The following is a 24,488-nucleotide window of genomic DNA, read 5'->3' as shown; positions in this document are numbered from 1 at the left end:
TGTTATTTGAGACTAGCAAAATTAAATGTAATTGAAGTGTATCTAACCTGCTGCAATCATATCTTCTAATTGCAGTGCAGAAACAGCCTGCAAACTGCATCTCATTCTTCTGATAGAGGATTAGAAAAATCCTATTAGTTTATGATAGTGTGAGGATGACCTTTTATCAGAAATTTGGAAGAAATGGAAGCGTTTAAGTACATTAAATGTAAATGCAATACTGAAAAAGCTAAAATAAACCAAGGGAACATAAAAATATATTAAAATGGAAGGCTTGCTCCTTCAGTCCAAACCTTTGTGGAGTCCTGTTGAAATCAATTCATCAGGGCTCCAGTGTATTATAGGTAATAAGCCCTGATCCTGCAATCAGATACTTAAGGCAGGAGTGCTCGTTTCACAGCGTATATTACTCCAAAATTAACACACTAATCTGTGGCTCCTGTAAACAGAAGTGGGAATGTGTTTGCAAAAACTGGGTGAAAACAGATATAGCAAGTAATTTATCATTTTGTCTGATATCAGACTACTAAGTCAGTAGAAAGGTAAATACATTTATGGGAAAAGACTTCTCTGTATTTTCATTTTCATATCTCCCAGTAGGAAACACCTAAAAATGATGGTGCTTGCTGTTTACTTAATAGGGAGCAATTGTTACTAGTTCACTGAAATGGGCAGCTTGACAGGGTAATGGCATTTGACACATGCTGCTATTATTGTGAGGTAGCTATGTAAATTCATTAAACTTGAGTTTCTAAGTGAAATTCTTTCAGGTGTCTTAAGAATAGCAACAACTAATGTGATTCAAAGATACCAGTGCAGAAGATAATGCCAACAGCAATTCAAAAGGCCATGATGTGCTATTCACTCAAAACATGAATTCTTGTTTTTGCAGAGGAGCCTCAAGTAAGCAAGTGATTCTGTTACTCCAAAATCAATATTACGTTTTGGAGCAAAGCACTAAAATCTTTTAGTCCTTTGACCTATGCAAACATATTTCTTTGCGTTTTTTTTTTTTTTCCTCCCCTGCTCTTGTATTTGAGGTTTTGGACTACTCTTTCTATAGTGCTTTTATATTTTCAGCAGTGATGTAAGGTTTGTGTGAAGAGGTTAGTATGCAGGAGGGTAGCACGTGAATTCTGTTACTACAGCTGTTCTGCGCCGACGTCGGTGTGGATGTTGGTTGCGTTCACCAAGAGCCCGGTCCTATGCGGTGGTGAGACTGGCCTGAAGAAGAGAGAGGTGCCGCGGGGGGAGAGCTGCTGGCTGCTTCCTGCCGCTGCTGACCCACATGGAGCTGGTTCAGGGAGCTCACCCGGAAGAGGACTTTCCCATGTTGGGAACCTGGTGGCAGCTAGCCATTAAACCAGTTTAGAAGTCGTGTGAAATTACAGCTTAGGCTGTAATGTGTTTAATCTGGCAATGCCTGTTTAAACACAATCCCTGGATATCATATCCTCTCAGTTCTTATTTTGACTTCCTCCTCTGCCCCCAGCCCTCCCTCCCATGTGCATGTCAGTGCTAATCCTGAGGGTGGGGGGAACACAAGCAGCCATGAATTTTATTTATTATTATTATTATTATTTAAATGTACCAGGACACCTGCTATAGATGCTGATCTGGGTTCACACAAATGTGTCTTGGCACAGCATAGGGAATAGTGCAGGGACAGATGCAGGGGAGCTGTGGGAGGCTGGTGTTGTCGTCCCCCCCCCAGCCCAGTGTCAGCCAAAACACCTTTCCGAGGCTGCCCCTCTGTGTAACCCTCCCCCTGAAACGCCTTGCAGCCACTCGGGGTCTTGGTGCGCTTGCTCCTCCGCGCTTGCTGCCCTGCCAGGACCAGTTCAGGCACTTAGAAAGTCACAGTGCTGCTCTGCCAGTTTGACCCTTTGGCTTGTTTTCAGGAAATGCTTTGGTAAATGCTGGAAATAACTTAAGTTTCTCAGCACGTAAAGCAGCTACATATTGCAGCTCCTGTGCCTGCATGATGGCACTCTTAGTAGGTAAATAACTCAGTTTGGTGCCTTGCTCCTAACGGAGAGTGCGAGGGAGGGAAGTCGGTGCCTAGCTTGCTCGGGAGCTAGTGTGCATCCCACGGGGCGTCTGACCTGCAAATGCAGAAGTTAGCTGTTGGCGTCACGCTGGCGTTCTGCAAAAATGTGCGTTTACTGGATGTGCGCTGCCTGGTGTCGCCGTCGGCGTACCCCCCCCCCCAATATTGTTTTGCATAGGTGAGCGCTGAGCGTGCGAGCGTTGAGATAGAAATCGGGGCCTGCATTGGTGTGTATTTTGGTGTTACATTTTGCAGTCTATTTTGAAGGAACAATTTCTAACTGCTGGTGAACTCGTGGAGGCTTTTGGTTGAAGACACAGGGTGATATTTTTTTTCTGCTCTCAGAGAAAGGAGTTACAGTTCTCCTTTATGAAAAAGTGTGCTTCCACATTTATACGCAGGTCATCTGCTTTGGTATTTAAGTAAACATATCTCTTCCAGGCAACTAATTCTGCAGAAAATAAAATCTTTCCTTTTAGGTTTGAACTTTACCCCATATACTTTATAATGCTTTTTTTTTTTCAGCAGGAGGAAAAACGTACTGCTGTGTGCTGCAAGGCCTCAAATTTTATTGACCAATTACCACAAGCACTGCAATTCACAGCAGCAGTACTGTCAGTGTTTAAAGTTCACTGAGGCTACAGCTCTCACAGCCATAAAGATAATTTATATCTATATGAGCACCAGTTGCATTTTTTTTTCCTCTCAGCTTAACAAAACAAACTGGGGCAAAACTAAGGTGCCTGTGGGCACGAGTGCTTGGAAGAGGCTGCCGGGGCCAGCTCGTGCTAGCCAGCCGGGGCCCGAGCACAGCCTGCTCCAAGTCTGGGAGACTCGGCTGGGGCGAGAGGCACCAGCGCAATCACCTCCTCGACCCTCAGGCGCGTGTCCTCAGCAAACTTTAATTTCACACCACCGCCGGCAAAATCGTTGTTTTACCGGAGGGTGGGGAAGCATCTGTGGCTCAGTGAGAATATAGCTTGTGGTTTAGTTTAACGTAGATGCTGGGAGATGCTGGGGATTTTGTGTTTGGGGCGAGGCGGGTGTTGGTATTTGGATTGCAACAGCTGGGGTCCGTTGTGTGGCAGGCTGTTGCCAAGAGGAGGTGGGTCTCTCCTGTGTGCATGGATGCAAGTCGGGTTCCTGCTGTATTTCAAAGTCTTCAAACAGGCAGCTTTCCTGGGAATGCTTTGTTTGGCAAAGAATACTAAAGAGCCATGGATTACAGGAACCACTCCTAAACAAAAAGTCTCAATCTTTGTGTGCCTCGTTACCTAGCACCCGAGAAATAATAATGTCTAGCTCAGTAATACTTAAAGGAAGATGTGGTTCATTTAAAACCATATAAAATTGTTCCATTGAGAGCAATACTTCAGACTTTCTGCAGAAAAATATGGTGTTTATAAAAGCTTTAAATTCTCTTGCATTTCAGATCGCCTTCATTTTGCAATTCTCTGCCAAAAACCAAAGAGTGGAGCTGCAAATACCCATTATTTCTGCATAGATGATGAACTTGTATATGAGAAGTAAGTACAGTCATTTTATTAGTCAGAACAAGAGTAATGAGGAACCACTCTAATTGACGTTCTGTTTTTAAATGTAGCTGAGGGAAACGCATCATTCCCATTATAGAACTAATTATACAAGTTCTGTCCTCTCAAACTTGTCTGCCATAATGTTTTATACCCCTTAGAATGGTTTCTTGGCTTCCCATCAGAATTTCTTAAAAATCTTTTCAAAGCAGAAGCTCTCATTATAACAATTACTGGGACGTGTTGCAACAATATCTATGCAGAAATGCATGTTGGATTATTGAGCTAAAGGGGATGTCTTTAGCTGCTCAAGTGTTAGGTGGAGTGTCTAAACTTCCTAGAATGAGAGAAGAAACTGGCAAACTTAATACAAGCCTGTATGAGCCAAGAATGCATATATTTCCCCTGTAGTGAACAGCATATGCCTTTGTATGTAATCTTAAATGCTACTGACACTGGAAACATTTTTGACCAAGGATATACTGTTTTTTAAATTTATTTCAGAGTTGAAATACAATGAAATTAATTCGTGAATGAATCTTTGCTGTCTATATTCACTTTTCTCTAGCAGTACTGTGTATTGTATCTTTATTTCATTGAGGTGTTTTACTACAGAATGTACCAGGAACACTGCATGTATGTATACAAACTTATTTCCTTATTTGTGAGGTACTATTAATTGCCTTCTAAAGTAAAGCTTTCAGGTTCTTAAAATAGTTTCTAAACCGGTGCTACAGCGTGATACTTTACTGAGAACTTTTCAAGCCTTGAATATTCCAGTTAGTTTTTTGAGTGTTTTTTTGTGGAAAACAAAGAAAAAAGTCTCTGTTTTAGTCTCTATTGAAAGATGATAAAACTGTTTCCTCCAGTAAAATAGTATGGATGAAAGAAGGCAGTCTAGTGTTTAGAATCATGCATGTATATTTTATTACTCCTTGCCTAGTGCATTCACTTTAAAAAAAAGAAGGCATTTACAGAGTTCACGTACAAACAATTTTCCCCCTTTTTCCTACAAGCTTCTATGCAGATTTTGGACCACTCAATCTGGCAATGGTCTACAGATACTGCTGCAAGCTAAATAAGAAATTAAAGGTAACACTTTTATTATTATTATTCAATATTCTTGCCTTTTCAAAGAAGAAAAACAAATGGGCCCAAAGCTTTTTGTTCAAGTGCTTCCCTGGGTTCCTCATCAAGCCAATTTTTGAATGTGCATGTTAAATTTTATCAACATGCATCTGGGGAGGAGGAGGGTCAAGAGAGGAAAACTGCTCACTTTTAAGATGCAAGTTACACCATCGTGGCAGTAATGGATATTAAACTCCTGGAAGATAGTTACTAAGTGGGTACAGACTTCTTCAAATGTAAAGCTTCCCTCCTCTGGAATTTAGTCTCCTTGGCGATCTGCCAATATTGAGTGAGCTTGAGGGTAGAATGCAACATATTTTTTTTTGAGATGGCTTGTGTTTGACTTGGGTTTCTCTTCTGGGCCTGACATCACATTTGTAATAAGCAACATTTGATCTTCAAATGAGAGCATTTATGGCGTGGTCCTGAAACAGACTGTTACATTCACACTACAGGATTTGAAGGTTATCATCTCTGAGGGGTGCTTAGTAATCTTCAGGACTGGACTCGTGGTAGAGCATAGCGTCTTTAAAACAGAGAGCTCCTGTATTAATTAAAATGAACCACTGCAAGTTAGTTGACCTCCAACAGAAGCTGGAGTACAAAACCTGTTAGGCAGATAAAAAGCTTATTAGCATTAATGTGAATCACAGTTTGACTCTTCCAAAGTGCTTAGATCTTGAAACTGCCACTGAACTGTTAAAATTGGGAAGTATGCAAAACATTATAGCTTAACAGGGAAATCTTTTTTTTTTTTTCCCCTTCTCCGTTCTTTGGTGGTTCTAGTTTGCATGATTCAGATTCATTTTGTGCCCATGACATTATGAACAGATTTGCCTGAGATATTATTTGACTTTTATTAACAGGGTACTCTGCAGCAATACAAGGCTATATTACAATCCTTTTGAATATGCTGGGTTGTAATATTAGAGAGGTGCGTTAAGATTGATGAGACTCTACTACTGTTAATTATCTGGGGTTTATTTGTCTTGAGTACCTTGAATAACTGAGCAAGTAACATTGTTATTTGGATAGTGATCTTTTATGATAGATTTGCAGTTGATCAGTTGAAATGTACAGCTTCAAGCGCATTGAAATTTGTCGTAAGGGCAAGTTAGTGCAGAGTTTTTGCTGCCATCGCAGATGTCATTGTCCTTTCTATTAACAGTGCTATTTCACCCCCTTTCCAAGTTAGTTAGAGAAACTGTATGGCAAGCACCGTGGTGAAATTTTTAAAAGTTATTTCTGGTAAGGTTTAGAATTTTTTTCAAAGTAGTTTAGTTTAATACTGTATTTTCCAGTGTTTCTGCTCAAGTCATATTTTAGGAACAGCTACTAGTAGAAAACTAATTTGTGGAGAGTCAGTATTTCTTTAAAAATAAAAAAAGTCTAAATTCTATTTTCAAAATTAGTTAAGACTTTAACATATCTGTGATGGTTTAAAGAATGCCATATAGTATTTACTTCTCATAAATGCATATCTGTTACATAGGACTACAAATCAGAAACGCTGAATGCATCTAAAGAGGAAAAACGAAATCAGTGTAATTTACATCAAATATGATTCAGGCTGGATGCTAGTAAAAATACTGAAACAATCTAACTAGGGATCCAATAGACTCTTAAGCTATTGAGGGATTAGTCTACAATATACTTGGTGCTCTGTGTACATATGGTTGAGAGTAGGTGAATTGTGCCCAGCCTGCCATTTCTCTGATTTTGTAAAAGAAGGCATAAAAAGTATAAACTGCAAAATTACAACATTGTTGTTCATTTTTCAATACAGTCATTTTCATTGATAAGGAAGAAAATAATTCATTATACTGGCTTTGATCAGAAAAAACAAGCAAATGCTGCATTCCTCATAGGCTCTTACGCAGTAAGTATTTACATTTTTACCATTACATCAGAGTGCTTAATGTTTCCATTCTTTCATATTCAATTTTAAAATATCAGGATAGAAGCAATTTTTTCTCTTGACTGATCTTTCCACAAATGTATTTTATAATAAGGTGCCACATTCAAAGACAATTTTTAAAGTTTAGCAGGTATGTGCAGATGGGGCTTTGGTTTGTGCCGTGCTGCCCCCCCCACCCCCCGATTGCAATCTGTGCTCCTTAGCCACTTAAATCCTTCTGGAAAAATAAAAGCACTGCTGGGGAAAAAGTCTTTTTGAATGTTTTCATTTAGAAAAAATGACTGCTTCTTGATATTTTTCCTTCCCCTTCCCCTCCAAACTCTCTGTTTTTCTTTTTCAAAATAGAGAAATGTTATCTTGCACAAAATATGGTGTATCATTTCCTGTTGTGTGCACTTTAAATATACCTTTTCTTCTCCAGTTTCTTTTCTAATGTGAGGTGATCTCTTCAGTTAACTGAGGAGGAGGAGCAAGATCATGTGTGGCAGGCATAGAGCCAGTATATAGCCTGGGAATGTTCAAGGTGGCTGAAAATTTACTGGGTCAGGGCCCTGATTGTGGAGGGGAAAAAATGACTTGCTTTGTATCACAACCACCTCTAAAAGAATTGGTGTTTCGTGCCACCAAAGGGGAATGTCAGAACAAAATACTTCGTGCTTAAGAAGAAAAAATGTGAGGTCCAGTATTCATTTTTTGCTTTGACTTGTACTATACCTTCATTGGGACCATATCTGTCTCTTGTTCACTCACTAAGAGAGTGACGGGAGAAGCTCTGCTTTTTCTCGTGTGGGAGATTTGAGGGGTCACGATTCGTGTAGCCTTAGGTCAATCCTTTTTATTAGCTGCAAGGCTGTGCGATGTACTCGCTGTGATGCTGGCAGTCTCCTTAGTGCTTCTTTACACTATGGCAGGAGTTCTGTTTCCTGCTCTGCAGAGTTTTCTCTGTTGTCCATTTTCCAGGGCACTTATAAATAAAGAACTTTACTTTAAAATGTGCCACTGTTTGTATTTGAAACACACAAAAGCTTTAGGAATGTTACTGTTGACCCTTGCATTCTTGGTTACTAAACTTGTTTGCAATTGAGGCTTTAGGTTAACTAAACAGCTGTAGCTTTTAGGAAAACTAAATTTTTGAAGTGGCCAGGTTGTATTACAGACCCAGAAAATAAGGATGGATTGATTTCAGTTATCAGCTATTCTTTGGAGGGATGTTGCTTTTGTTCTTGCCCAAACTTTCATTCTGAACATGGATAGCATTGCTGTGCAGCACAGCATCTGCCATTTGGAGCAGCATCCACGATGCCAAAGTTATTAACTAATGGCAAAACAATCTGATTTGAAAATACTGTGGTTGAGTATCCTAAAAATGAAGAAAAACCCTAACTTTATTTGTGATCATTCAGTAGCCCTGCCATGTTGCAATAATAACAAGCAGATGGAGGGAATCCTTGAATGGACTTGCATAAATACCTAAGGTCTTATATTAATATGGCTTATGGTGGTGCAAAACAGAGTAATTAAAAATAGAGATCTTTGGACAGAGTAATTAAGCAGTTTTTTGCTTCAGAGAACTGCACTGAAGGAGACAGGTGATGCAGAGTACAGAGAGGATGCTAACACAGAAGCCAGCTGAAATGGGAAGAGAGATTCTCTTGCATAGTCACAAGTTGCAAGTGGTGGGTAGCTCTCACTAGATCCTGATTTTGTTTCCAGTGCAATAAACTCTGGGTTTGGTATTGCTTTTCCTATAAAGTAGGATATAAATTCTTCACAGATTGATGTGGGAGGGATTCCAGTGAAGGAAGATCACAGAAGAAAGACTCTACCCCTGAGGCATACTTTTTTTTTCCTGCACTCTTTGATGATCTTTCATGAAGAGTTGCGCTTAATTACAGCAGTCACTTTCACAGTGTTCAGACATGCATCCAATGTTTCCACTTTAGATAGGGAGATTTTAGTTGTTCTTCATGTGGTGAGGAGTGGCTTAAGATCTGTTTAGGATGCATGATAATTGTATGTCTACAGTCATATTTCCTTACTGAAAGGAAATGTATTGAGGCTTTTTCTGTTTTAAATATATGTAGGTTTAAGCATCCAATTACTTCTTCAGTAGCAACGATAAAAGCTTTGCTTCCTGATGAAGAATGATCTGTTCAGCTACTGGTCAAAATTTTAGGAAGCTTTCCTGTAATTCTAGTTTATCACACCATGGACCTGTTGGTAATACTATTTGCTGTTTGAACTGAAGATCGTGATTTAATTTGTAATTTCTGATCTCTTGCTGTTTAAGTGGTTGGTTGTCAGTGTATTTTATATTCTGTGAGTTGAATTTTTTTTTTTTAAGCTTCACAGAGGATTCCCACTTCTACAGGTTACCTTAGGTTGAGGAAGCATGTGACAGTGCATCAGGCTGGATACGAAGAGCTCAGGTGCGAAGAGCAAGAGACTAGAAATGGGAAGTAGCGTCCACAGAGTTACCCATAATATAGTGCTTGTTTGTGTTGTAAGGCCTTCAATGACTTAAGTCTCATTTTGGATGCAAGATACACCACTGCTGCAGGTGCATCAAGTTGCTTGTTAGGAATAACAGACTACCAGCTTTCAGGAAGGGCGCAAGCACAATAACTATGTGCGCACTTTATTTTTTGTTTTAAACGCAAACATACTTTAACACACAGCTGCATTAATCTATAATGAAGTGAATATAACAAGTTCTTCTCTGGAACCTGTGTGTCTAAGAGCAAGCACTCAATGCTGTTATGCTAGCAACTTGCAAGTCTGTCATTTTAAAGGCTGGTTGACCTTAAAGTTGCATTCTGTACAGTCTTAAACAGATGTTGTTTAACTTCTGTTTAGACCAATTGGAATATATTGGCAAGATTTATGATTTGACCCCTTTTGTTTATTTGTGTGTGTATATATACATATATAGATCGTGTGGGGATATGCTAATTTTGACTACTAAAGCAATTATGAAAGTCTTCATTGACTGTGGTGAAGTATAAGGGCACCTGTTAGTGTTCTGGTTTACAAGCAAAGTCTGTTCCCAGTCTTTTCTTCACAGTTGGTGTTTTAATGTTGCCCCTGACTGCTTCATCTAACTTGTCTTTCCTTCCTCTTTAGTGGAGATAGTTTCTGAAGGGGCCATCCAGGCTACACACTCCTTTCTTCCCTCTCCTGCAACTACTGCTTCCTTCCAGGTGTACTTTGATGTGCCAGCACAGCTTAACTAAAGCTACAGGTTCTTCAATATGAAATGGCCTTAAAGATGAAGGACAAAGTTTTGAATACATTGTTATATATGTAGTTTCATGCCACATTATGAATTTTAGAGTGATTCTTAACAGTTTAGACCTTAATCCCTTTATCGTTCATCTTCCATCTATTTTAATACTGTATTTTGTTTAATTTTTACAGATAACAACATAATGCATAATGGGAATAGTATTCTTCTGTGTAGATTAGGACAAATTTGGCATGTTCAGCCACACAAAGGGTAGCTAAAATTCAGTGTGGGGGGTGAATGTCTACACTTTATTTGGGAGGTGGTGGGGGAAAGGAGGGAGGGGAAAGAAAACTTTTGTTCTTCACCTTTTAAAGAAGAATCGCTTTTCCTTGGAAGCTATCTGCACTGTTCAGGCCTTGCCACTCTACCAAAGCAGCAGTGATCTTCTGAGTTGATCTCTACAGTGGCTTCTCTTGATTCTCGCCAGGACTTGGCTGTGGGTGAGGAAAGTCTGCTTCTTCCACCGTTGCTCGTCCTATATTAAGAAAGAAAATGTACCCTCTGTGCCCTGTCCACCCGATTCCCAAGCTCCCCCTCTCCCTTTCACTGCATTAACTTAGTAACAGTGTTTCTTTCCTCAGGCTTGGCACTAATTATGTACTTGGAGGGCGACCCTCCGTGGGTACCGCCCCATGAACTGCTGTAATTCAGGTCACCTTCTCCAGGACTCATCTCTGTACTTTGTCTATTTTCTCATCTTCTTTCTTCAGGGTAAGCAGCGTTTCCTTCATCCATTCTGATCCATAGTACTGTTTTTGCCTTTTCAGTTTGTCAGTGTCCTCCCTAGCTGTGGCCTATCGTTGGGTAAAAATTGGAAGCTGTAGAAGCAATTAGTACCAATCTGTGTAATACCGAACTGCTCTGCTCTTACAGTGGCATTTGCAGAATTATCTCTGGCTAAGCAGTGGGGAAGTAGGTAAACCTGCCTGTTTCATGGTCCAAGAGGAGTAACAGCAAGCGGGTAAATGCTACAGCGCTCAAATTAGAGGTGGGTAAACTGTGTTTACCCTCAGCTACGTTTTGGCAAAGGGCTTGAAAAAGTGCTTGAAAAGTGAGTGGCAGAGAGGAGATGGAGAAAGAAGTACCCGCTTTTCATTTAAGAAAAGGTGCCTCAAGTCTTTTATCTTTCTCTGTATCAGCGTTCTCTAAAAGAGCTACCTCCTCTGAACCGTGTTTTGGAAATCGTGATTAGACTTCATGATGGCAGTTTTTCCTGCTGTTTCTACCAGGTTCTTCCTCACCATGTTCTCATGAGACTCCTTGTCTCCAGACTAGAAGAAGGGTTGCTCTCTAGGGTTCCCTCACTGTAGCAGTAGCTTCCTTTCTTAGCTGTCACGCAGCACTCCCAGTGTGCCCAGCCTGGTCTGTTCTCAGCTAATAGGGATTTTTACGCCTCCTTGCCCTCCACTGTTTGAGAAGTAATTGGAGGTTTCTTCCTTCTGCTTATGATGAACGAAGAGAGTTGCCACTTTTATCCACTTATGACTGTTTCCGTTAATAAAGGGACACTTGGCCACTCGTGCATTTCTTTAGGTCGCCACACAAATTTATAGAGGAGGCTTTTTTATTTTAATGTATTTCTAGTTTAATTTTGCTGGTTTTAACCTTGCCTTGTAAGGAATTTTGTTAGAAATTGCAATTTGTTAGCTGACTAGTATACTCAATGGAGGCTTTAATGAAGTAAAATATTTAATACTGTGAACTTACAGTAAAATTATGCGTGTGCCTGAGCTTGTGTTTGACACTGCTCAGTATCATATAGGACTTACTGTGTTTGTTCAGAACGGGTTTGTGTTTATTTGCAGTTTACAGCTGTTGAGATCACTTTTGGTGATGGTTTTTAAACAATTGTATCGCATGAAATATGCTTGTATTGATTTTTAAGTCAATATGGTTGGTAAAATGCATGATTTTGTTAGCAACCTTAATTAGATTTTGCAGTTAGGATGGGCAGAAAAACAGACTTGATTACACCAAGCACTTTATAAATGTGAATTCAGAGTGTTGTATACAGGCTTGCATTGATATAGTTTTTAATAATTTAATATATTTAAATATCAGGTTTAATTTTCCTGAAAAAGCAACAAGTTATCAAAGAACGTTATCAAACATATTTTGTCTTGCCTGCAGTATTGCTGTTTCACTTGGTAATCCCATGTATTGATTAAGGTGCCTTTTTCAGCTGGAGCCTTCTTTCCTTTTCTGCCAGGAATACTTTTTCCTCCAATTGTGAATATTATGTTCATGCTTTTAATGCTAATCAAGGAAACTTCTGTTTAAAATACAGCTGTTTTGAAAACGCTAGTAAGAACTAGACAGTGGCACAGCCTACTGAAAGAACTGTCATTCTATGGTTAATTTTAAATGCTCAGAAATAAGGACTAGGTAGCCTAGTCTTGCAAGCCCTTCTCTTTAATTCAGTGGACGTTATAATGGCCGTTGGACTACATGGCTATGTTGGCAGGAGCTGTGCTTGAGTGCACCTTTCCCAGTACTCAGTGCTTGGATGGTTCTTGACCATTCACAGAGCTGCACACAATCTCTTAATTGGAAACAGATGTCCTAAATGAAAAGGATGATTAGAGCAATGTTAATGGTTCAACTGCTAATCGCAAATTTATGGCTGTATTTTGAGCTCAGCAGGATATTTTTTGTGTGCATAAAGAAAACAAATTTCTAGAGAGTTGGTACACAAGTGATTATACAGGGCGATCAAACAATATAATATATTGCTTGAAAGATGTCAGTTTCCTCTTGTAACAATTTTTCTGGAAGGTCCCTAAGTAAAGGATTTTTAAAGGATTTTGAGAAGTTTTTTTTTCTCTCTCCATGTGCATGTGTGTGTGTATGTATCTCACCAAAGTGATTTCAACTCCTGTATATTTTAATTTCTAAAGGTTTGCCCCTCAACACACATACATCTCATGAATTCAGAAGTATATCATGAAATGTCTTGGTTTTGCTGTTCATCAACTCAGTATTTCCGTTCTGTTTTGAAACTTCAGTTCTACTTACTGCCTTAGAAAGTCCTTATTTCCTTCACTTCCATCTACTACAGGTCTCTCTAACCCCTTTTTCTTTCTAGCTCCCATTCACTGGCTTTCTTTAATCCCCTGCTTTGGGCTCTCACATCACTCCAGTAAAATTGTTCTCCTTGAAGTGAGTGGCTTCCTTCTGGTCAGGAACATTAGCTGCCACTCTGACCTCGTGCTGTTAGATATTTCTCAGTGCATCTACAGTATAGTCTAAATTTGGTCAGGAATATGTTTTTTGAAGTGTACCTCTCCGTAGCCCTGCTCAGCACACTCTGGGTCACCTCACAGAGCCCGCTGGATTACTCCAACAGCTAGCGGGTGTTCGCTCTGCAGGAATGACTAGAACTAGTCTGCAGCTAAAATCCTTGAAAGCGTATGGTGAGGTCTCCCGTCTTCAGTACCAGCTCCTGGTCTACAGATCCGTTTCTGTTGGTGCACGCTATTTTCTAACATAGATGTGGCCTCTGCTGCCTTCACTTCTGTTGCTCCCCTGGGCTTTGCTGCTCTTTCTGTCACTGCTTCAGTGTCACCTCTTTGGAGAAAACTGGACCTGCTCACCCAGGTCCAGCTTCCCTGCAGCCTCACACCCATCCAAGATTTCGCACTGGGTGTTCTCCTGCGGTCTGAAACAGTGCCAGAGCTCATGTCCTCCCTTGGACTGTTGCAACTTGCTGTGTTGTGTTTCTGCCAGGATACTTTCCTTGTGAACTAAGTATCAGTTTATGGTCTTTCCAGTTTTGTGTGAAAACTGAATGCTATTCTTCCCTTTTGAAGGACTGCAGACCATCATCCCAGCTGTCCAGATAACCGCAGTGCTAGCCAGGTTTTCGCAAGCCACTTTTCACTGAGAACACCATAGGACTGCTTTATGTACTCCCGTCTCTGCAGCTGTTCACACACCCTATCCTAGGTGTGTGATAGTGTCACGGCTGAAGTACAGCAGGATCTCTTGTGTTTCCAAAAGTTCAGAGAAATCCAACTCCATTGAGGAGCCTCCTTCTTCAGTGAATGTACTGTGTTGCTTCAGATGTACTGAAAGCACTTTCCATTTTTGCTTGGTACTGGTTCCTTTAAGCTTGCCCGCACTGAAAAATGCCGTGTCCTTGAAGTGCATTTTCCATACGTACTAAATGAAGTTAAACATTCTCTAAGTGCTTAGAGATCTTGGCGCCAGAAATCGTGTTGGCTTGAAGTGTCCTCATCTGTGGTGAGTGTTCATATAACTGTGTTAAGTAAATCTACGCTCATTCACATGTGTGTTCAAACAGTGTTTCTAGCAACTTCATTACTTACGTCATTTCTTAAGTCGGATCTATGCTTAGGAACTAATGTGTTTCAGTATGGTGTAATGTTACTTAGACATCTCAATACAACACTCAGGGCAAAAACTGCTCTTGCTGCTGTTACTCTCTGAGACAAACATTTTTGCTATTGGAGCTTCTTTTGTTCAAGAAGCTGGTGAGAGCTCAACACAGGTGTGCAAGGAGTCCTTGCCCTTTCTCAGCCACGTGTGCGTGCAGGGTTACCTGCTGTTAGCTGCATTTCTATTTGCCTGTAGTACAAGTAGTACTGCCTGTAGTACCCAGCCTTACAGCAGTGAATCCCAACTGTTTTTCTGGGTGACTCATTTCTGCATACAAACTCTATTTCTGCTGTTTAACTAGTCTCTTCCGTGCGCTAGTGCCATTTTACATCTCTGGTTTGTAAGTTTTTTTCTGGGGCAGGGCTTCCCCCGCAGTCTGACAGGCAAGCAGTGCTGCGTTTATACGGTTGTTGGCAATTTGTGTTCGTTGTGCTGCAAGATGCAAAGTATCGCTGTGTCAAAGCACACAACCTGAAGTTTCTTGGAACATAACCTTTATGTCCAGTTCATGCAATGACTTGTATGTAGTGTACGACTGCAAAATCTAATTAGAAGGTGAACTAAGGCACCTGAAGAGTAACTCTTTCATGATATTTTGGCTTTTTTAGTCTCTTTCTTTATTCTGGGTTTACGCTCGTGGTTATAAACGCAAAATCCACCAACCCCACCCTGATGAAAACAAACGGATGCAAGAAGCATGCAGTTTTCATTACTTAACTAAACTGCTTAAAACAGACGGATTTTTTCCTTTGGTTCTGCTAATTGCACAGGAAGAATACTCAAAAAATACTTGACACAGTAAACGAATTAGAGGACAAACAGAAGGAGTCACCCATTTCCATGTGTGTTTAGCCCTCTGCTGGGGATATGTTTCAAGCGCCCCCCCTTTTTGGCAAACATCCGTTCCACCTCCCATTCTCACCCCACACGAAGGCATGTGCATGTGTGTAGAGAGGATGTTAAAGGTATGTGAAACCATTTGTTAAGGGTACCTTTGCAGCAGCATAGAAGAAATTTGGAAGGCAATGCGAACTTTTCAAAGAAAAAAATGGCAAAATCAACAAAAAAACAAATATGCCAGACTTAGATTTTTGGAGGGTGTTTGTTGAATACTCATTAGGAATCTTACTTTAAAAATGAACTCTAAGAAAAAAGGTAATTTTACAGGAAATGTAAATAATTTTCCAGAACTTTAATTAAAAAAAATAACTTCCTGGAGTGTTTTAATGCTTAGCTAATGCAGTCTTAAGGAAAAAGGATAAACTTTAAATTACTGAATGTTGACCTATTGCCGATAGCTTGTTACTACCAGTTATTCTCTTCTGGCCACGCTGGTGATGGTGTTTGATGGTATGGACTAGAAAATTTTGGAAGACATAATCTGCATAAAGAGAGTACCTAAGGAAAGCTGAGTGTTAGAGGCTATCAAAGAGGGATCAGTCATGTGGTGAGGGAAGAGCATATAGATATTTGTTGGGAGTTGGTCTTTTGTGAATCTGGTATTATTTCCTGAATGTTTTTGACAGTAAAAAGCTTGGTATTTAGTGTTTTCAGTACATTGCTTCATTATGTTCTGAGGATTTTGCTTCTTAAGCTACAGATTTCTTTTTCCCTTTATGGCATCTGGATTTAGTTACTGGACGCTGCCTCGCCAGTGCAAAGAAGGAAGTAAAGGATTTGGAATAAGCAAATCTTCTTTTGCCATAAGAAAATCAAAACATATACTAATTACTGTTTTAACCTTGTCTACTGAGTACATACGCTGTTTTATAGACAGGCTAATTCAAAGCTTTGCTGGAATATTTGAGGGGTTTTGTACTTTAAATTACATCTTAAAAGCTTAATTTATAAAAACTCTACAAACTAGTCCAGACAGGTTGCAATAAAAATATAGAAGAGCCCAGAGTGACAGACAGAAGCTGTTTCACTGTAGCCTAAAGCTGAACAATGCCTGGGGAAATCTATAGATTTGCTATAGAAATAAATGCATATATAGCTTGAGCAGTATTTTATATTGTTTTGCTTTATTTTGGTTTTATTGTTACACACATGTATTCTTTTGTTCTTGATACCACTCTTTTGAGCTGTGATATTTAGTTATGCCTTCTGTAGTAAGCAAATGACTTGAGTATTCATATCGATCTTCAAATAACCATAAAAATGTTTTGTCTTTCCTCACAAAAATAGATAATATACCTGAGAGAATCCCCAGAAGATGTGTACAGGCTTTTATTGGCCGGAAACGTTTCATATCTTCCCTTCAGGTAAATATAAAGATATTAGAACTTTCCATAGCTTGATTTTTGAAGAGTAGTGTAGCATTTAACAGTCCTGAGATTGGGGTTTTTTTGCTAGTTTTAACACACGACACATGCACTGGCTGAGCTTTGAGTACAGACCACTGAACAGGGTGTTGGCAGCTAGTACTGAAGTGTCGTGACAGACATGGAGGAGCTGAAGTAGCTACACTGCTTTGTATATACTCTCATTGAGCTTTTTAATCTACACTGCTCTTGCTTGGCAGCCTGTTTATGTGCCAGTAGGTAATAGTTAAACATATCAAAATATCTGCCAGTCATCACAAATGGCTTGTAATACTTTTGGTACTCCATTTTTTTCCTTACTTGCTGAATGCATGAAGCAATCTAAAATACTATTTTGTGCAAAAAGAGTGCTAGCTAACCTCATATGATTTAGTGCAACTTTAAAGCATTTCTTTTTACCAACAAGGAGAAGTGTACAACCATTACTTTATGGTTGCTTGACCCTGAGGGAATGTAATCTTAGCTGTTGCAGACCACAGACTTCTCATTATGGTATCTACTATGCTGCTTTATGTAGCAAATATGGTTGATCCATCCTGCAGAGGAACAGCTTTTTAACAAGAGTTTCTAAAAGTTGGTCCAAACTAGCATTTCAGTGGCTGCCACAATATGCAGGAAGGAATGGCGAAAAAGCTTTTCAGAAAGCAAGTCGACTGTCTGTATGTTGTTATGGGGTGATTAATTCAGCCCTTGCTTGTTTATGTTTTCCAGCTGCCTTGCCAAGAGCAGGGCTTTTGGTGTTTTGAATTTACTTCCCCCTCCCACCCCCCCTCCCACAGTGCCAGTGTGTAGAAGCACCTCTCTTTATTTGCACACTTTCATCATCCTGTTTTTCTCTCTTGAATTCCATTTTTTCTATTCACAGAAGAACATAAATGCTCCTTAAGGAGACCTGTAAATTTTGTTTCCAAAGATCGTATAGGCATGTGTAGGAGGGGGAAATAGTAGCTTTTAGCTCTCTTTGTAAACCCTGCCAGAAACCTCAGACCATCATCCCTTCAGGGGAATACTGAAAGAAATGCAAAGATGTGTTACATAATAGGAATTACTGAGAGCTGACTTCTGAAGACAGCATAGATATGTCCAGCCTCTAGGATGACAAATACAGTATGAAATCCCTACCCAGGCATCTAGGAACGTTACCATTTTCTTGAATCTACTAGTGCACTTAAATCAGGTGCAAACAGAAGAATTCTGATTAAAAGAATGGTGAACTGAGATGCTGCTCTGGAGCCTGTTCCTTTCAGGTCGTATTCATCTCTGCGAAAAGCAATACCTTCTCATAGAATAATAAAGGGTTAATCAGGTAGTTGCTACTTCTGGTCATTATAAACAGGAAATTTTTTATTAGCAGGATGCAAAGAATTTCTTTTATCAGTTTCCTGAATGGGATTCTATTATTTCCTTCTCCTGCTGATTTTTTCCACTTCACTCTGATTCATTAGGGAGGAGAAGGATACAAAGAAAGCCTAGAAGTAGCCATTCAGGTACTTCAGAAGTACATCCTTGTGTTAGTTTAAATTTGAACATAATGGTGTATATATAAATTTATATATATTTACTTTATGTCACATTAATGACTCTGTTTGTGCATGAGAGCTGTATAGTCTTAGAACTAGGTGTTCTGCCAAAACAAAATATTCTTGGATGTAGAGTCACAGTTTAATTTTTTTTTCTTTTTTTACTTGGCTATAGTATTCCTGTAGAAAGCTTATTCTACAGTGCTTATGGAATCCACTAATGATCAGGTACTAAGAACATGCTATTCTAGAATCAAGAGGATTTAAAAAATAGTAGTTGAAAGCTTGAAGGCTTTAGTGAAAAATATTTCTCATGTTTAAACATAAACTTATGCATCTCAAAGAAAGTCTTTTAATGTAGCTTCATAAATGTGCATCTTGACAGATGTATATAAATTCATGTGCACAGCAACTTTTTTATTTTAAATGGAGTCTGAGGAAAAATCTTGCAGTATATTACAGTTTGAAGGATGAAAACTTTTTTTGAGAGTGTACTTCAAAGGAAAATGTTTTAAGAGTGTATGTCAGAACATGACATTCATTTTGGCATTAGTTTTTGCTATGAGGAGTTTTTGTGATTTTTTTTTTCTTCTTTAAATATGCCTGTCCTTTTTTAAAATTAAAAGTTGAATCTATCAGTTTTACTGAAACGTGTAATTGGAGTAATCTTAGTCTTGGCTCATCTGTTAGCATAATCTATATTATGTTTTGTTATTATTAGCTGCAAGACAGGGGAATTAATCATTATTTTGCTGTAATAGTAATTATCTTGAAGTAATCATCTTTTAAAGTTGTTTTTTGAGAAATAATTGTAATTGCTTTGACTTGGATTCAGATGGGAACAATTTTGGTCATGAAAACACATGTGTTACAGGGATGCTTCATTTGGTACTTGCAGTTTTCATCTAACATTGCTGGATTGTTTTCATGCAATAAACAAGGTCAGTAAAACAATATTTTTCTTACGGCGAAAGCTCAGCTGAATGTGGGCCTGCAAAAAAAGGCAGCTTAGGAAGCTAGGAGCCAATTAAAGGGGTTCAGTAGCAGATTTCTGATTGTTGCCTAGCTGATACATTGTGCATTGTAACAAAACCAGATAAGGCATCAGTAGAAACTGGCTGATATATAATCAACTAGAGAAGTTTTTAAATAAGGAATTTCGATTTTTTTAGGTAATCTTTTCAGGCCAGTCATTTGCACTTCTAAACACTAGGTGTTGCCTGACAGATTTATCAAATGGCCATCTGGTGTTGCATTTTTAGGCTGAATACTCCCTTTGAAAGAAGTTGTGCATAGCTTAGTGATGCCTTTTAGGCATTTGCAGTGTGTGCTAATGACTTCAAGTTTTGCTTTAGAAATACAAATAGAACAAATGGTAGTAGGCAGGTGCCCCTTTAAAAAAAACAAAAAACAAAAAACAAATCATCATCATCTGGTGTCTTATTGCAACACAGTGGTGAAACAATGTGGCATTTAAGGACAGGGGGATTTTCTATACATTCTTCATTCTTTTTAGTCTGTCTGAGCAGCAAAGTAGGGAAATCTGTAGCTCTCCACCCTACTACTGCCTTTTTTATTATGGGTGTCTCTGCCAAATACTAGTGTTGCTGCTGATTAAGCCAGCCTCCTGCAGCTTTGTGATTTGCAGGTTTTTTGGACAGTCTGACATTGGCTGCTCTTCTGCCAAGAGCGATGAATTGCTATTCTTGTCAGTACCGGTGGGCAGGACGGAAAAGCCCAGCAGGTTGTGCAGCGGAAGAGGAGATTAGGATGTGGTATTTAAAATATCTGGAGATACGGGATTGTTTGTGTTTGTGCTTCCTGACTTAACAAGTGGGTAAACAGCCAGTTACCCAAATATTTAATACAGTATAAAAATGTAAACATAATGCTTGTGGATAATTACCGAGCATCAGGGACTGGGCTAAAGTCTGCTTAGGATTGTAGACAGGCTCCATCTGCAGCCAATTTAAAATCAATGGAGATATTAGAATTGCAGTGACAGAGAATAATGTTCATGCACCAAAAATATTTGTAATCCTTGAAAGTAGAGTTTAGAATATACTCCTAATTTAAATAGTTATTTTTTGCCAACTATTTTTCTCTTTGGCACTCTGTACTGCTAGCAGGAGTAAAAAGAAAGAGTGAATACGTACGTAATCCAGAATTTTCTAATGATTAAGTGAAAACAGAAAATAAGTGGGCTTTCTTGTTTACGGTTACTTATACTAAAATTCACAAATGTGTTTTGAACCAAGACTGAGTTGATCCTTACTTTGGCAGTTAGGTTTTCAGTAACCTAAAGGAGTGATGAACTGTCCTCACTGACGGAATGTTATCTTTGTTTAAAAGCTGTATTCTGAATTTTAGGCTTTGCGGTATGGTTTCCTGGATTTCAATGTGTTTGATGTAAATGAATATGAGCATTATGAGGTAAGTGTTCAGTATCAGTCTTCTGCTTTGTTTGCAGTTATTACTGCGAAGGTGGCTGTTTTATCATTTGTACTGTTTCTTTTGTAGCGTAAGGTTCCATCTGTGTGTTCTGCTTTGTCTCCTTAAGCTTCAATAGTTAAGTAAAATGTGTGGTCAGAGAGAGTAAAATTCAGATTTAAGCACAGTCAAGTGCAAAAGTGGGGGGGAAAGGTGGATGCTGCAAAAACTAAAAGGCAAATCAATTTTTTTCATGTTTTCATTAAATCCCTGGAAGATGAGGGGGAGAGGGAATTTGTTCCTTGGCCATCTTTTAGAGGTTATGCATATTCCTGAGCAATCTTGATAGGAAACTTGAGGACATAAAAGTCTGTGTCAAGTTGGCTTTTGGAAAGCAATTGAAGTATGTATCTATGAACGGATGACAAATGTCTGATGCTCCTGAGGTAAAGAGAAAAACAGGGCTGGGAAAATCCAAGCCTGTAAAATTCAGTCTGGGGCATGGGAAAGTAATGTGAAGGTAAAGGGCTACAACACTTTACTACATATATTCTCACAAAGGCAAAGCAGTCACTTATCTATGAGGAGCAAATTAGGTGTTTTTAGAATCTAAAAAATTACTTAGTGGACAGAGGTAGTGCCAAGGCCATAATTTATAAACCTATAAAAAGTTTAAAAAATTGAAGTTGCCCTTCATCTGAAGGGCATCAGTTGCATTACTCTAAGACTGTAATTTAGAAAGAGGAAAATACAGGCAAGAAGAGTGAGGTTGAGAGCATATGGCATTCTCCTGATGAAACAAAAAGCAGGCTACTAACACGCTTCCTTTGGCAAAAATTGTACATCACTTCTCTGTAGCATGTATTTTGAAACAATAAGGAAAAGCCTGAAAATACAGGGTTAATGATAAACCAAGCATTTTCTCTTGACAGAGAGCAGAAAATGGAGATTTTAACTGGATAATACCAAACAAATTCATTGCCTTCAGTGGACCTCATTCAAGAAGTAAAATTGAAAATGGTATGCTTAAAAAAGGAGGTGGGGGACACAAGCCCACTGCTTTTAGTTGATTGTTACCAGTAAGAACAAGCTTTAAAAATTGTTCCTCAAACAGTGTGTTTTTTCCTTGGCTCTTTTTCTTTTATAAAAATCCTGACAGTAAAATTTTAATGCTTGGTTTAATTGTATCTGAACTAGGTGCTTATGTTAAAATTCCATTTTCGGTTAGTCAGTTTCTTTATGTTGAACGTGAGTTTTATTTTGAAAGAGTTCTCGTCTGTTGGTTTTGGGTCTTTGCGTATTTCTGCACTTTGAAGCTTATTCTATTTTTCTTCTTTTTCCAATAGGCTATCCCCACCACGCTCCAGAGGCTTATTTCCCATACTTCAAGAAACACAAGGTCACCACTATAATACGCCTCAACAAAAAACTGTATGATGCCAAACGATTTACAGACGCTGGATTTGAGCATTATGATCTCTTCTTTGCTGATGGAAGCACACCTAGTGATACTATAGTTAAAACATTTCTAAATATTTGTGAAAGTGCTGAAGGTGTTATAGCCGTTCATTGCAAAGGTATAGTGTACAAACTCTTTATATAACAGGTGATGCTTCTAGTTACAGTTCCTGAGATGTTTCACACTATAACTCCCATTATTTCCAGTTATTAACAACTCTGCTGAATTGCAGCTTTTTCAAACAAATTCTTTACATACTTTTGTTCTGCATTTCTTTTTTTTTTTTTTAAAAAAAAAAAACAACCTACTTTAAGTTCCAGCAGAATCTTTTCAGCAATTTCCAAGAATGAGGTTGGGGGAAATGAGCTTGCCAACATTAATAGTTCAAGCAGGGACTTGAAGTACTGGCAAGGTTTATAGTATGTCTTTTAGAAAATACAGTCAAATACACGAAACTGTAAACTGTTAAATATCAGTGGAGCTTGTTGAGAAGAGTCTTCATAAAGTATTGGAGTGTTCCTCCAGAACAGCAGAAAACTTTAGCCCTCAGAAACCCTTTTTACAAGCTGCATTGGGCATGCTCTGAATATCTGTTCCATATACGGGAAGTTCAGCGTTAGACTGCCAAATGGGGTTTCCATCATAGCAGAAATGGTGTTTTCCTCCTTTCATTCCTTGACTGGGATTGGAAGCCGAGATAAAACTTCCCATTTTCGGTTCCATACACTTTTTACACCCCTCTTTACTGAACAACATTTTAAAACTTTTATTTCCAGTCAAGGCCAGAAATTTATGATTTCTGCCTATTTTATTTCAGAGTTTGCCTCAAAGCATTTCTCGTTGAGTCAACAATAGAATTGTTTGTGCTGTTGCAATACTCAGGTATCCTTCATTTGGCTTCAATGCATTTCAGAATTAATATGCTGGACGGCTGCCTAGCTGTACTGTTTATGATCAGTAATCAGCACATTCTTTTAGAGCCAGGAATGGGTCATTCAAACCATAATTTTAACACTCTTCTGCAAATAGCTTTTTAATCTGCTCTTCTGTAACAGCATTCTGCAGGTATTCTTTACTCCTTTCAGTTTAGCTGGCAGAGGAGCGTATGTGTCTAAATGTCTCATTTAGGCCCTTATGTCCGATAGAGGAACCTAAATAGCTCTGCTGTTGCCTTTTAATGTTTCACGTTTTTCTTTAAAAAAAAAAAAGTAAAACCATATAAACAAACCTATCTTTAACAGAATACAACATTAAAATGTCAAGCATTCAAAATGCAAAATACTAGAAATAGTTGCCTGTGAAATGCTAATACAGCTCCCATTGCACACCATCTTTAACTGTCTCTGTCACACCCCATTTGATCTCCGTGAACTCTGCCTCCGTAGGGTACCTGATATAGTAGTTTCCTTCACTGTAGGTGAAGGAGAAAAGCCTTTTCTTAAAGCATTTGCCTGGGACATGCGAAGACTGAATTTTTGTTCCTGAGTCTGCCGCTCACTGGCTGCATGTTTAACAAGATTCCACTTGCATGAAGTGGAAGAATTGGTTAAAACTGCTGCTTGACTGTTGGGAAGCAAGTGAAGACTGACTTTCCACACAGGTGTGAAATTTGGGCATATTGGTTAACTGATAGCACTTGAATGTTGGGTAGCGGTGGTGCAAGTTCTTTGTTTTCATCCAGGCTGAGATGTTTTCTGATCTCTAGCGTGATTAAGGTGTCTAAGACGACCTCTTCAGAAAGCAGAGAGTGCTGCCACCTATTCTTTAAGTTGGGCAATGCATGGAAAGTGCTGTGCAGTTGTCTTGGCTATCAGACCATACTGAAGTTTCAACACTGGTGTTGATCAGTCAATTCTGAAGAGAGATCTGGTGATGTGTAGCTTGGCATTTACAGCAAATGATCAAGGAGAGGAGCACTTGAGCTTGGAGCTATCTTCCTTCCTTTTTCACATTTGCCAGTGTAAATGGAACTGTTTCTAGTGCTCTTTCAGAGAAGCCTTCTCAGCTTGGAGTACTCTTTACCTGTCTTGGCTAGTGCCCAGACTTCCCTATTGCAAAATTTAGCTCTTCCTTGAGAAGTAAAAACAGAGTGTTTAGAGGAGGGATTGGAAGAGAAACTGTTGTTAGTACAGTTTATGAGTAATTTACAATTGAAGTGCTTTGAGAATATTGGGAAGAGGCAGCTGTTTGATACTGTGCATAAAAGATTCTCATAAAAGAGACTCGTGTGTGTGTGTGTGTGTGTGTATACATATGCCTATATTTATATATGCTGGCTTTGGAAAGTCACCTCACTCAAAAAACATGTGAGTGATATGTTAGTAACCCTGTAAATGGGGGGGGATCAAAAGGTAAGTTACGCTTGCCCAGCTTGACCAGTAACAGGTTTAATAAGCTAGGAAGTCCAAGTAACAATGTCTGTAGCTACAGCAGGTTCCAGATA

The 24,488-nt window shown here is 39.0% G+C and overlaps 1 protein-coding gene across 5 annotated transcripts in view; it reads left to right on the top strand.

The window, feature by feature from the left end:
• The window catches only part of LOC135325137 (dual specificity protein phosphatase CDC14C-like), a 46,019-nt gene that overhangs the window by 3,573 nt on the left and 17,958 nt on the right, over window positions 1-24,488 (top strand). For all 5 annotated transcript variants that reach the window (XR_010386326.1, XM_064502777.1, XM_064502775.1 and 2 more), the window contains exons 2-9: window positions 3,483-3,576; window positions 4,599-4,674; window positions 6,497-6,589; window positions 16,500-16,576; window positions 19,031-19,097; window positions 20,527-20,589; window positions 21,519-21,606; window positions 21,933-22,163. Coding sequence is in view for 4 of the 5 variants with exons in the window: in XM_064502777.1 (XP_064358847.1) it covers window positions 3,483-3,576; window positions 4,599-4,674; window positions 6,497-6,589; window positions 16,500-16,576; window positions 19,031-19,097; window positions 20,527-20,589; window positions 21,519-21,606; window positions 21,933-22,163 (789 nt within the window). In the remaining variant the exon portion in view is untranslated. The remainder of the gene's footprint in view (window positions 1-3,482; window positions 3,577-4,598; window positions 4,675-6,496; window positions 6,590-16,499; window positions 16,577-19,030; window positions 19,098-20,526; window positions 20,590-21,518; window positions 21,607-21,932; window positions 22,164-24,488) is intronic.

Source organism: Dromaius novaehollandiae, chromosome Z (assembly GCF_036370855.1).
Source record: "Dromaius novaehollandiae isolate bDroNov1 chromosome Z, bDroNov1.hap1, whole genome shotgun sequence".
NCBI classification, from domain to species: Eukaryota; Metazoa; Chordata; class Aves; order Casuariiformes; family Dromaiidae; genus Dromaius; species Dromaius novaehollandiae.
The sequence above is the reverse complement of the archived record's forward strand: the minus strand, read 5'-3'. Positions and strand labels throughout refer to the sequence as shown.